Genomic DNA, 13,712 nt, shown 5'->3' on the forward strand with positions numbered 1-13,712 from the left:
GTGTAGCATCGAATGTGCAGTATATATTGGTGCTTTATAGATACCTGTAATCATTCTGAAGTTCTACAGCCTGTGCAGTGAGCATTTCTACTCAGGCCCGGATTTGTGGCGAGGCCACATAGGCCCGGGCCTAGGGCTGCACATTTTTGGGGGCTGCATGCCGCCCAGCCGCTCTGTGGGGAGCCTGTGCTCCCCAGTGCTCCGGCGCTCGCACGCTGGCGCAAAAGCACCAGCTTGTGGTAATGCGGACGGGCAATAGGACCACGCGGAGCGCACAGCCGAGGGGCGACCGCCCAGCGAATCCGGCGCTGTTTCTACTATGCATATGTCTTTTACTTTCTGTCTTTCTTTATTTACTTTCTTTATTCTTTCTTTATCCTTATGAAAGGCAGGAACTATCATATCACTTAATTCAAAAGAGTCAGTGGTTGAGAGCCCATAGGTTAAGAATCCATGTTGCAGACTATCGGAATATACCTTAGATGAGTCAGACAATATGGCAGCTCAATTATGTTCGGAAATTTAAAAGAAAATCAACCTGACTTCTAAATGTATTTTATTAATGAATATTGCTTGTGTTTTTGACTTAACAGAGATATACATTTTATGTCTTTTTTTTCCTCATTTCCTAGGCATTTCTGCATCATTTGCAGTCAAACTTTTCAAAGCATGGATGGCCGAAAAGGACGCCACTGCTGTGACCTCCGCTTTAAGAAAAGCAAATCTGGACAAGCGATTACTAGTCAGTTTTTTTTTTTTGTTTTTTTTTTTGATGAATGGATTTGTCTCATTTTGGCAAAAAAAATGACATGACAGCTCTAGATGTGGCTGTGTAGTGTAGTGAGGGTCATATTTATATATACATTTTTAAATGTTTAAAATCATTGTTAAAGATGAAGACCAATGGATGGGGTATATTTCTCTTCCGCCATTGGCATGTGCCGATCTGATAGGGTTTAGGGCAGTGTGTTGTGTTGTCTATGAGTGTTGTCTATGAACTTTTGATGGGTTTCTGCTCTCGGTGCTGCCAAACAAGTCATCCTGCTCTTGGTCCAAGAAAAATTGAGAAGCCAACATTAAGGGTGTTATTTACTAAAACTCAAATGTATCAAATTTTTTTATTAAAACAAAGTCAACCTAACTCCCATCCACGAATTGAACTAATTTATCTCTAAAATAACTTTGCAATAATGGTAAAAAAAATCATCCATTTGCCGCCCCGAAAACTCAAAACCCGACTTTAATTGTCGCCGCAAAAACTCAACTTTATCAGATTATCGGACGAAAACCAGCGCAGATCACAATGTCAATAAACATTTTCAGGGACACCTGCCATTTACATGATCTCGACAGGTTTAAGATGGAGTATTTTCAGATTTGTAGCAGCGTAGGGGGTATAATAAATCTCTAAGAATTTCGAGTTTTCCCCTTTAAAAACTCAACCAGAAAAATGTAAAAGTTTAATTAATAGGCCCCCAATAATTTTAGGGCCTCATAAACAATCACAATGGTAAAGGTTCCTTGTTACCTTCCGGGGGCCCCACCAGCAGTTATGTTGTCTGCTTTCCTAAAATCCCTGCCATGGTCACATCTGAGCAAATATCCTGGCCAGAGGAGAATGCCATGCTCATTATGGGAATGCAGCTGTGACCGGCTTAATGTACTACACATGGATTTGGCATAGATCAGTGTTTTATCTGTGCCCTGTCTCTGAGTCCTTCAAACAGAAACATTGAATTAGAAAAGAACCAGTGGTTCCATCCTGCCTGCCCATTATGTGCTTAGGCCCAGTTTGATTTGTATCTATCCCATGCATGCTTGAGTTGCTTTACTTAGTTAGATCCTATCACCTCTACTGGATATTAGCATTTCTATATATTCTGTTCCGATCACACGATCTTCATATAGTGGCCCCTAGTAGTGATGGGTGAATCTGACCCATTTCACTTTGCCAAAAATTTGCCAAACAGCATTGAAGTCAATAAGTGTTTTTTGTGCAACATGCTTTAATATATCTATACTTTAGAGTCTAAAACATTAAATTCTGGTGTTTATTGGAGCAAAATGATAGTGTTTTTGGCTAGCACACTTAGGGGCAAATTCACTAAGCGCAGAAGCGCCGAACGCTAGCGTTACTTCGCTAGCGTTTGGCATTTTTGTTACTGCGCAAATTCACTAACGAACGCTGGCGTAGATTCGCTAGTGTTACTTCGCACCCTTACGCCTGGCGAAGTTTCGCTACGGACGTAACTACGCAAATTCACTAACGCGCACAGTGTTCTGAACGCTACCTTTTACGCTAGACTTCCTTCGCCACCTCAGACCAGGCGAAGCGCAATAGAGTAGATAGGGATTGCTTCAAAAAAAGTCAAAATTTTTTCTAAGTCCCAAAAAACGCTGGCGTGTTTTCTACATTATGGGTGATAGGCTGAAAGAGATCGAAAATCTTTTTGGGGCTCCCCTCCTTCCCCCCTACATTTCCTGACTCATGGCAACTTACCTATACAGTGGGCACATGTGTAGGACAAAATAAAATTTTTATTTGATGATTTGAAGGTTTTCTAGGCATTTGTAGTGCTGATACGTATTCCTCCATTGAAATTTGAATTTCGCGCCGTATGCAAATTAGCCTTCACTAGCGTAACTTCGCTTCACTTAGCGAATCAACGCTAGCGCAACTTCGCAACCTTACGCTACCCCTGTGCGCAACTTCGGATTTTAGTGAATTTACGAAGCGCTGGCGAAACTACGCCTGGCGAAGTGCGGCGAAGTTACGCCTGGCGCAACTACGAATCTTAGTGAATTTGCCCCTTAGCCTTTATCAAAGGCTATATCTGTGGTGGGCTATATAGTCCACCATAGAGCCAGCACTCTTGAATTTTTTTTAAATTGCCTGGGTGCAGTATCATCAATTTAAATATCCAACAAGTAAGTGTGTGTGTGTGTGTGTGTGTGTGTGTGTGTATATATACACATATACATACACACTTATCAAGTGAAATAAATGTAATTTTGATGCATTGTATATCTATATATTCATGATTACATTCTCTCTATGGTGGTGGAAGTGGGATATTAACCAGTGGTGTATGTAGACATTTACAAGGTCTCCGTTAGTCTGCAAGCCTTGAGGAAAATGGAGTATAATGCACATACAATATTTATAAATAGGGTATCAGTCATGACCTCTGTGTGTCATAAAGAGACACTACCAAAAACAACAAAATAAATCTATATTTACATACATACACTTTTACATGAGATTTATATACCCACGTCTTTATCTTGTTCTTTACCAATAGCATGTGACTTTGGTCTTATCTCGTAGGAGCTGTTTCCAGCAAACAAGCAAAATGTTGATCACTTTGCCAAGTATTTCATTGACGCCGGCCTGAAAGAGCTCTCAGATTTCCTACGGGTCCAGCAAACTTTAGGAACACGCAAAGAGCTCCAGAAGGAGCTACAGGAGCGCCTCTCTCAGGAATTTCCCATAAAAGAGGTAAGGCTAAAAAAAGGCCATTTAATGCTCAGAATTATATAAAATTAAGTTTTTACACTGCAAACCTCAAACATGATATTTTTCCATATGAGGGAAAATGAAAACAGGCATCCCAGCACACAGATCAACATGTCCTGATGAACTAGCAAATCTGCTTTCCTTGTTACTTTATTTAAGGTTCCTTTACTGAATGTATGATTACTTTGATATCAATTATTCAGCATTCAGCAGATAAGCCTCTATCTCCAACATCCCGTGGTGGTGATCATGAGATATTTCCTTACACTTTTCTCTACTCACCAAAGAAATGAGCGTTACACACAGTAAATTATAAAAAGCCATCCAGAGGATAGAGACTAGGTTTGTTGTAGAATCTATGGGCAAGTCTATAGTAGTCTTCTTTACATATGATTTTTCTGTGCTGTGCTATCCTCCTACATGCTGGTTACCAGGTGTAGTCCTAGACAAATTGCCAAAATAACTGATTTGTTCAGCCTACACCTATTTACAGGCATCTTTGGAGTCAGACAGCAAAGAGCTGTAGCACAGCCAATGGGTTCCTATTGCTATTATGTTTGATTACTTGATATCTGCATATCAGTATACATACTGAGGTATATATGTTTTGTAAATGTACATAAAGGTTTTAGCATAATAGTTCTGTTTGCCAACTTTGTTGAGTTTTCCTAGTGGCAGTGGGCATTTTACAGAATTAAATTATTTTGCTTTTATCAATATGGTATGATTCTACTACACTAAAGGATAAGTAAACCTTTAAAATGAGTAAATGTAAAATTGAAGCGAGTGCTATTCTAAGAACTTTTGCAATCTACATTCATTATTTATTTTGTTTTTTTCCCAAGATATTAAGGTAAATATGTACTGTTAATATGAATTAATTTTGTTACAACAGCGCCACCTGCTGGTCAGTTTCCGACCCATCTGACCACTAAGTAGTCAAGGAAGTCGTCAGGAGAAAGAAAGAGGCTGCTGCTCTGCTCCGATGTTCTTCTGCTTAGGACAAAAATTAGAAACCTTTCTCAAATCTTTTCTTACCAGAAGAACATCAGAGCAGCCTCTTTCTTTCTCCTGACGACTTCCTTGACTACTTGGTGGTCAGAAAGTTCAAAGTTGAATTTGTCTTTGTGGTTTTTTTTTCCATTGTATACTAATGAATTTTTTTAAAAAATTTATGTTACTGGTCCTTTAATATCTTGGGAAAAAAAAGAAAATAAATAATGAATCTAAATTGCAAAAGTTCTTAGAGAAGCACTCTCGTCAATTTTACATTCACTTATTTTAAAGGTCTACTTATCCTTTAAGGTAAGTAATGTTACCTACTTGTATTTCCTTTGAACTGTGTTACAGATTGTTTCAGAATGGAGACTGTCTTTCTGTAGTTGATATTTAGATTACATAATTTATTTTTCTATTTTGAGATTTCTTCATTGCCACTCATTGAAACTAACTGTATGTGGAGGCTTTCGCTACTTGAAACAAACAGTTAACATTTTTCTATCCATTCTCATCGTAAGGGTGAAAAACAAAACTTTTTGCATAAAAAAAGACGATTCCAATGCTAGATGTGTCATTACTTGTAATCAGTCTGCAATTGGCAGTGACCGTATAACTGTTTGCAGATAGTGCTTTATATGAAAGAGGAAATGAAGCGAAATGAACTGCCAGAAACTGCAGTGATTGGACTCCTGTGGACTTGCATCATGAATGCTGTGGAATGGAACAAAAAAGAGGAGCTGGTGGCAGAGCAGGCTCTAAAACATTTGAAGGTAAGGAGTTCACTCCACAGGAAATCAATAAGAAAACTTTAGGAATATGGAGGTTCTAAAGTGCCACTTTCTTGCCCTGCCGGTTCACCAGTGAAAAACAGATTGTGGATATTAAGCACCACCTTTAAAGGGCACCAGAAATGTTGATTCCCTCACTAGAGATACAAGCTAAACGAGCTCAGCATTACTGATGGGGGAAACAGTTTTTTTTTAGAAATAGGCCCCTGCTGTGTCCTCTGCAGTGGGAGGCCAGTAACTGTCCCATCTCACTCAATATGTATGTGCATATCACTGATTCCCCGTGTCATGCGCATATTTGGCAAGGCTAGACATTGGACAAAGGTTGACTTTCAAATTCATGTGAGTTTTTAAAAACTCCCCTAAACTCCCATAAAAAGGAAATTTGAGCAATCGAAATTTATTAAAAAAAATAGAATTTTTCAAACTCGGATGAATTCGATTTGAGTTTTTTCTGCAAAAAAAAACGTAAATGTCAGGAAGGCTGCAAACAACTCCAAATTGATCCCTGGACTTCTCCCATGGACTTAAACAGCAATTCGGCAGCTTTAAGGTGGTGAATAGTCAAATTTTAATTCTTAAAGGGCCAGAGTATGATAAAGCACGAAAATCAAATTCATATTTTTTTTAAAAACTCGAATCGAATTTGAATAACTCCCTAATCCAATTTGACAGTTTTGACCATTAAAAAATTAGAAATTTAAAATTTTTAATTCGACCCATGATAAATCTGCCCCTTGGAGTAGACTCTCTGTGCGGAGGGTACAATAGTCAGTGGGGGGGGGCCAGTTTCTGAAAAAATACTCTGCTAGCTCTGTTATTAGCTCTGCTATTTCCATTCTTAAAGTGGACCTGTCACCCAGACATAAAAAGCTGTATAATAGTCCTTTTTAACTTAAACATGAAATCCAAATTAATTTTTTTTTTTATTAAAGCATTTATAGCTGTTGTAAACTCATTTAAAAATCTCAGCTGTCAATCAAATATTGCCTGCCCCTCCTCTATGCCTTAGGCATAGAGGCGGGCCAGACAATTACTTTCACTTTCCATTCAGCACTTCCTAGATGTCACTGTTCTCTCCACATTCCCACAGTTCTCGTCACCATTTAATTGTGTAACCAGTGAGGGACATAAAGTCCCCCATTCTGGTGCACAAACAAGATTCTGAGCTGCTGCAAGACTTGCCTTAAAAACAGTGTCCACACAAAATGGCTCCTGCCTGCTTGCTATAATTATGATTTCCCAGACGGAAGGAAACAAGATTCAAATAATTTATACCATGTAATTAAAGTTCATTTTGCTTGACTAGCTTGATAAAATAGGATTTGGAATATTTTTTTTGGGTGATCCGCTTTAATTATACAAAATGTTGCATTATTGTTTATATCGTTTCCTACAGAGAACTTAAAACAGGCAAAAATCATACAAATAGTATTTTGAAAGCATAATTAAATGAGTGATAAAGGAATGAGAAGCCCAGAGCAAATAGAATGTTGCTGGCATGCTTGTAGGGCTGAATGAAACCCTTGGACTGCCAGTTGGACAGTATATTTCAATTTATTTGCAGAAGAGAAGAGGGATATCTGGCATAATCATCTATACAATCAGCAAGTACTACACACCCTTCCATGAGCACCATCTAAGAGCATGCTGAGAATAGTGCCATAATTATAAATGTATTGTTCATGCTACCTCAGTCTCAGTTAGTGGCATCATCTAGAGCTCACAAAAATCTGTGAGGAGAACTAACTTGGAAAAGGGCAAGTGATTTGGGACAAAGCATGATCAATATGATGAAATCTGCACAGGGCATATATTGTGATTCTTTGGACACAGCTCCTGCTCAGTGGCAATAATCGTGTTCATTATCATTCATTATTTCCTAAATGAAGTGCTTGGGATGCCCAAGGATTATCATGAAAACCAGCAATTTATATTGTAACTTTCTCTCTGTGTTTTCCAGCATTTTGCCCCATTGTTGGCTGCATTCAGCACTCAAGGCCAATCAGAACTCATCCTACTGCAGAAGGTCCAGGAATACTGTTACGATAACATTCATTTTATGAAGGCGTTCCAGAAAATTGTAGTTCTTTTTTACAAAGGTAAAGTGGTTTTACATTATTTAAAGGGGTTGTTCACATTTAAATTAACCTATAGTATGGCATAGAGTGCAGTATTCTGAATTAATTTGCAAATAGCTTTTATTTTTTGGGTTATTTAGCTTTTTATGTAGCAGCTCACCAGTTTGCAATATTAGCAATCTGGTTGATTTGAATAAGAGACTAGAATATGATTAGGAGAGGGTATAAATAGAAAGATGAGTAATAAAAAGTAGAAATAACAATAGCCTTACAGAGCCTTTGTTGTTAGATGGGGTCATTGACTCCCATTTGAAAGCTGTAAAGACTTGGCAAAAGCAGGCAAATAATTCAAGCATTATAAAAAAAGAAAAAAACAAAGGCCAATTGAAAAGTTGATTAGAATTAGCCATTCTATAACCTACTAAAAGCCAACTTAAAGGTGAACCACCCCTTTAAAACAAGTTTTCAAAAATGTAAGGTGTTGCCACTGGGGAACCAGATACAATTCCCTGATACGGCAGCATTTTTCATAGTTACTTTATGGCGGGTCAGCCATTATCCTATTATGTAGGATTACACCTATTTTCTATGTTTTAAATACTGGCTGACAAAACATTTACATTCTGATTAGACAAAAAATCTGCCACTTGCTCTTTAAAAACCAATGACAATTCTAACAACAAAGTTGCTGGGCTTTTTGTTTTAAAGCAGAGCTAAAATTTATGAGAACGTTAGGAAGAAATGTAGCTGTGCATACTTAGTTTTAAATCTGGAAAGCACCACTTGCTAGACAGTGATAGGATTCTGAATTATGCAACAGATGTAATCTCGGCAGTAGGTAACTGAATCCAAAAAGAGAAGCATGGATTAGCCTTTATTCCACTCAAATATGAATTCAAAGAATGAGGCTGGCGCTAATTTGATACAAAGAAATTAAACCAGACAACCAATGAATCGGAGAAATGTACTTATTCCTAGGCGGAGGGTGATTTTTGTGTTTGGGGTTAGAAATTTAAGACATTTTCTACACAGATCCCTTATAGAATACTAGGGCCATATACAATACCCCAAAGCACATGGCAGCATAAATGCAGTGTCAATTTCATGTAATATACATGCCAAAACACTACGCACAATAAGGGGCCCATTCATTAAGTTCGAGTGAAGGAATAGAAGAAGAAATACTTCGAATTTCGAAGTGTTGTTTGGCTACTTCGACCATCGAATGGGCTACTTCGACCTTCGACTACAACTTTGACTTCGAATCGAACGATTCGAACTAAAAATCGTTCGACTATTCGACCATTCGATAGTCGAAGTACTGTCTCTTTAAGAAAAAACTTTGACCCCCTAGTTCGCCACCTAAAAGCTACCGAAGTCAGTGTTAGCCTATGGGGAAGGTCCCCATAGGCTTGGCTAACTTTTTTTGGTCGAAGGATAATTGTTCGATCGTTGGATTAAAATCCTTTGAATCGTTCGATTCGAAGGATTTAATCGTTCGATCGAAAGATTATTCCTTCAATCATTCGATCGAACTATTTGCGCAAAATCCTTCGACTTCGATAGTCGAAGGATTTTCATTCCCCAGTCGAATATCGAGGGTTAATTAACCCTCGATATTCGACCCTTGATACATTTGCCCCTGAATCATGTAAAAAAAAAACAGAACCCAATTCAGTTCCAGAAGAAGTTGCTGTATACCAAAGAGATGAATAAGGAACAGAAGAGATATATAGGGGCAGATTTATCAAAGTTCAAAGTGGAAAATTCGAATTAAAAAAACTTGAATTTCGATCCAATTTTTGTGTACTTCGACTAGGGAATAGTCCAAATTAGATTCAAATTTGAAATAAAATTGAAAATTCGAATATCGAAATTCATCATGTACTGTCTCTTCAAAAATTTGAATTAAATCTGCTGAATTGCTATTTTAGCCTATGGGGGATCTCTTAGAACCTATTTGGAGTCATTTGGTGGAAAAACTTGTAATCGAATTTGGTCAAATGCGCTGTGTTATCGTAAGCGTAAATGGACCTACTTGGCCCAAAAAAACTTTCTATTTTTCTGATTAATTATGGTTGTTCTTTTTTAATTCAAATTTGAAATTATGGGAGTTCAAAAAAACTCACATTACTTTGAAATTCGACCCTTGATAAATCTGCCCCATAGTGTAGCGTTCTTAACTTAAACAAGTACCCTTGGAATTCAGCAAACATTAAATTCAGTGTTGAAAGAAAGTTTCACCTTTTTAGTGCTAAAGATTTGTTACAAGGTGATCAATTATACATCAGATTTTGGTAAATGAGTGAACGAAGAAGAGCAAGTTAGGGTGTAGATAATACCTACACTCAATATCACGGTGACTGTGGTAGTAGATTATACTCACATAATAATATAATATATTTTAGCATTCTTCAAAAAGTAGTCGGTTTAATTCACCAGTTCCTAGTATTCTTTTTCCCCTTTGGTGGACAATAAAGAGTGACGTGCAGAAATGTTTTCAAAGCTTAAATAATTAAAATTGCACTCACTAAAAGGTTTCCAAATTTTCACTTTGAGGTATACAGCAACTTTTTCTGGAACTGAATTTTTGGAGGTGGAAGAGAGCCCAACACGTTGCTGGACTGGGGATACACAAAGTTTGGGACTCTTTGGTATTTGTAATTTGAGGATAAATACAATGCCAGTTCCATAACTAATGCATCCAGATCACATGGTATCAAAAATACTGTTTTTTTTGCTTTTACATAAAATAGACTAAAAAAAGATTAACAGCTTTTTATTTTATTGAAATTCTTTATAAAACTTTATATTACAAAGCTTTGTCCAATAGCCTTGCAAAAAGACATAGCTCTAATATGAATGTACTACCAATAGTTTAGGAGCAGCCAAATGACTTATTTCCATAGGTTGAGATTAAAGACCAAAATTCAGATTTTTCCTCTGCCTAATTAATGGCACTAGTGTTAAGGGATCAGGGCTAGTGTAGGTCCATAAGGTGCCAGGATGTAAATGTGAAATGAGAAATAGATGGCTAACATTTACTCTCACCAATGAAATATCCAGTTTTCATTAAATGACACATTTTAAAATATTGAATTTGAGAGGTTTAAAGAAGGGAGACAGGTGTAGGTTGGGAGATGTCCGTGTAGATAGAGGACAGGAACACATCAGCAACAAATAGCTAAAAAGTCTGAGTGCACATGGAGACATGAGAGAAGAGAATGCAAGGTGGTGTAACGCTAGTGGAAGACATTTAAGGGGACAGGGCAGGTTTGCTTCTTGCTCTCTACTTTCACCTCACATTTAAAATGTTTCCCTTTGGTCTATCTTTTTCTATCCTTTGAAGTTCATGCTATTATGCTTCTTTTTTGCATGTCTTTATATACAGACCATATACTGGTCCAACCTCAAACCTTTTTGACAGTTGCAACGTGGCTTTCATATTTCCTTTACTTCTTTACCCCTTCAACCCATTCTTTGACTCATCCAGTACCTCCAGTGGAAGGTCCACTGATCTTCTCTTGATTCTGCTCAATTTCCATGTTCACCTATTCCTCTTTCTTTGATCTACTCACAAACTGCTCTCATTTTAGCTCCTGCTGCCTCTGGACGTACCTAGATATGCATTTACTATGATTTGAAAAATCACATTTTCCCTCTTAGTTTAACTTAATTTACGGTAACTTGTCCACCATCTCCTGTCCTGTTATCATAATGCACACACCTCTGCCCTTCACTAGATTGCTTCTCACATATCACATTGTACAAGACCCAAACAACTACAAATATGGCAAACAGCTTGAACCAGAGCTCTCTAAAGATGTTCTTTGTCTTGATCTCTCTTGTGTGCTCAGAAACCAGCATTTCTCTCCTATAACATCAGGCTTGGATTAGCCAAAATGATTTTACCTTACAGCATTCAATAACTTGCTCTCTAAATTATACACTTCACAACTCTTAATTCAACTTATAATTCTTTACTTTTTCCTCCGCCCCTTTCTAATACTTGTGCAAAATCTTAATATCGTTTGATCTCTCTCTGCTCTTCCAGTCTCTCCATTTCTATAGGTCTTTGAGAAGAATGGAACAGATTTCACTAGTGGAAGAGCTAGTTCTGTTTTAGAAGAAAGTTAAAAATGGCAGCTGAATGTAACCTTGATTGAAATAAATGGAATTGTCACTTTAATTTATAAATGTGCTTTAACTGTTAGTGTTAATGAATTGCATGAATATACTATCATATTATATTTCTTATTTCCATTGTTTTTGCAGCCGATGTCCTGACTGAAGAGGCAATTTTGAAATGGTACAAAGAAGCACATGTTGCTAAAGGCAAGAGCGTCTTTCTTGAACAGATGAAAAAATTTGTTGAGTGGCTACAAAATGCAGAAGAAGGTAAATAAACATCAGCATGAAATAATGGCATAGGGGGCTTATTTATTAACAAATGCTAAACTGCACCACTGGAGTTACCCCTCAGCAACTAACCAATTATTAGCTTTGCTCAGAATACTACAAGTTTGAAAAATATGGCACACTGTGGCCCCCATGTATTTTATGACACACACTGTGGACCCCAAGTATTTTTGGACACACTGTGGCCCCAAGCATTTTATGACACTATGACCCCTGAGTATTTTATGACACACTGTAGCTCCGATTATTTTACAATACACTGTGGCCCCCAAGTATTTTATGTTACACTGTGGCTCCCAAGTATTTCATGGCAAACTGTGAGCCCCCAAGCATTGTATGACATTCTCCAAGCCCATGCTCCCCGCCCTTTGCTTTCTAGGCAGCCGTGCTTTATATAGTCTCATACAGCAAGACTCTAATTGGCTGGAAAGAAAATGGTAAGAAGAACTTCACTGGAACACAGGAGTTGCGATAGCAGCACAAGCCCTTGCAATTGTATTAATGCAGTAGTGCAATGTTTCAGGGACACGCCCCTTTGTCAAGCATGTCAACTGATGCTTGACAAAGGGCCGTGTCCCTGAAACGTTGCACTACTGCATTAATAAAATTCCAAGGGCTTGCCCTGCTATCGCAACTCCTGTGTGCCAGTGAAGTTCTTCTTACCCTTGATGTGAGGTGGCCGATTCCTCTATCGCTGGACACCAGGATACGTATTTTTGGGTTTGTGTGGAGTGCGGCTTCTCCAAATCTTGCTTGGAGAGAAAATGGGACAGTTAAGGGACTATTGGGGACAATGTGCTGGGTACAAAAATTGTGACTGTTCCATGTATGGGACAATTGGTAGCTTGTAAGTCTAAAAATAGAGAAGGAAAAGCATTCTGGTGCCATCTTGTGACAACACAAGGTACTATCCACAGAAACAAAACTGGAAAGCAAAAAAAAAATTTAATATCTAGTACAAATGTACTGGTAATAGATTTTAAAGATTTCAAAAGTAAGAGAATTCAAAAAATGGCAAGAGTTTTCTGAACTAAGGCCATTGTCATATTTTTAAGGTTTTACTCAATATTAATGAAACAAGTGTTAATCCTTGTATCCCTTAGCATGAAGGTATTCTTGTCAGTGCAACAAGCTATTGCAATAAATGCAGATTTTGGATCCAGCAGTATATGTGTCTGTTACAGTTATTTTCAGTAAGAACAAATCCCATGCCAGCAGCAGACTGAAACTCGTATGCAAGTTTATACATGTGCATTTGGAACAGCTACATGTCCTTTTCTTTGGATAAGGTTTTTTGTATGTGGTTTATTGATGATATTTTTTACTTGTCCATTTACTGCATGTAGATGAACGGGAACTTGGTGAAGAAGTATTTATTTTAGCTAGAAAGTAATATACTAACTGAATTTCTCTTTGTTCTGTAGAATCAGAGTCAGAAGGTGAAGATAACTAAATAATAAAAATAAAAGCACAACTTTCGATATCTATTGGACATCTGCTGGAAGTTCTGTTCTGTTCGGAAGAGAGGTTTTAATGCTATATCTAACACAATATTGCCTAGCAGTTCCCCTTGTGTATAGGAAAAGTATTCTGAATTCAGCTCTCAGGCATTAAGCACCTCTTTTGGAACTCTACCTCTGGCTTACGTTACATGATTTTAGGCAAAGCCATTCAGCCAAGGGCCATATTGGAAGAGAGAAATAGAATCTCCTTGGACTCCTTTTTATTAGCCTTTTCAGACACCACATGAACAAACTCCCCAATGAACAGTTCTTTAGTTGTGATAGTAGCTCAGTATTGCTTGTGTATGTAACCTGAGGTCAACAGAGAATTCTTTTTCTTTGGAATAAAAGCTTTTTATCTTAATTCAGGCGGTCGTTTAATGTATAAATATTGCTGTTCAAACCC

At 37.7% G+C, this 13,712-nt stretch overlaps 1 protein-coding gene across 3 annotated transcripts in view; it reads left to right on the forward strand.

Annotated features, from left to right (window-relative positions):
* LOC108718876 (basic leucine zipper and W2 domain-containing protein 2) overlaps positions 1-13,670 on the forward strand; it is a 114,252-nt gene extending 100,582 nt beyond the window's left edge. For all 3 annotated transcript variants that reach the window (XM_041565940.1, XM_041565941.1, XM_041565942.1), the window contains 6 exons: positions 633-742; positions 3,329-3,499; positions 5,140-5,286; positions 7,268-7,406; positions 11,661-11,783; positions 13,229-13,670. In XM_041565940.1, the coding sequence (XP_041421874.1) occupies positions 633-742; positions 3,329-3,499; positions 5,140-5,286; positions 7,268-7,406; positions 11,661-11,783; positions 13,229-13,257 (719 nt within the window). In that variant the 3' untranslated portion in view covers positions 13,258-13,670. The remainder of the gene's footprint in view (positions 1-632; positions 743-3,328; positions 3,500-5,139; positions 5,287-7,267; positions 7,407-11,660; positions 11,784-13,228) is intronic.
* Positions 13,671-13,712: the final 42 nt, after the last annotated feature.

The sequence above is a fragment of the Xenopus laevis genome, chromosome 6L (genome assembly GCF_017654675.1).
Source record: "Xenopus laevis strain J_2021 chromosome 6L, Xenopus_laevis_v10.1, whole genome shotgun sequence".
NCBI lineage: Eukaryota > Metazoa > Chordata > Amphibia > Anura > Pipidae > Xenopus > Xenopus laevis.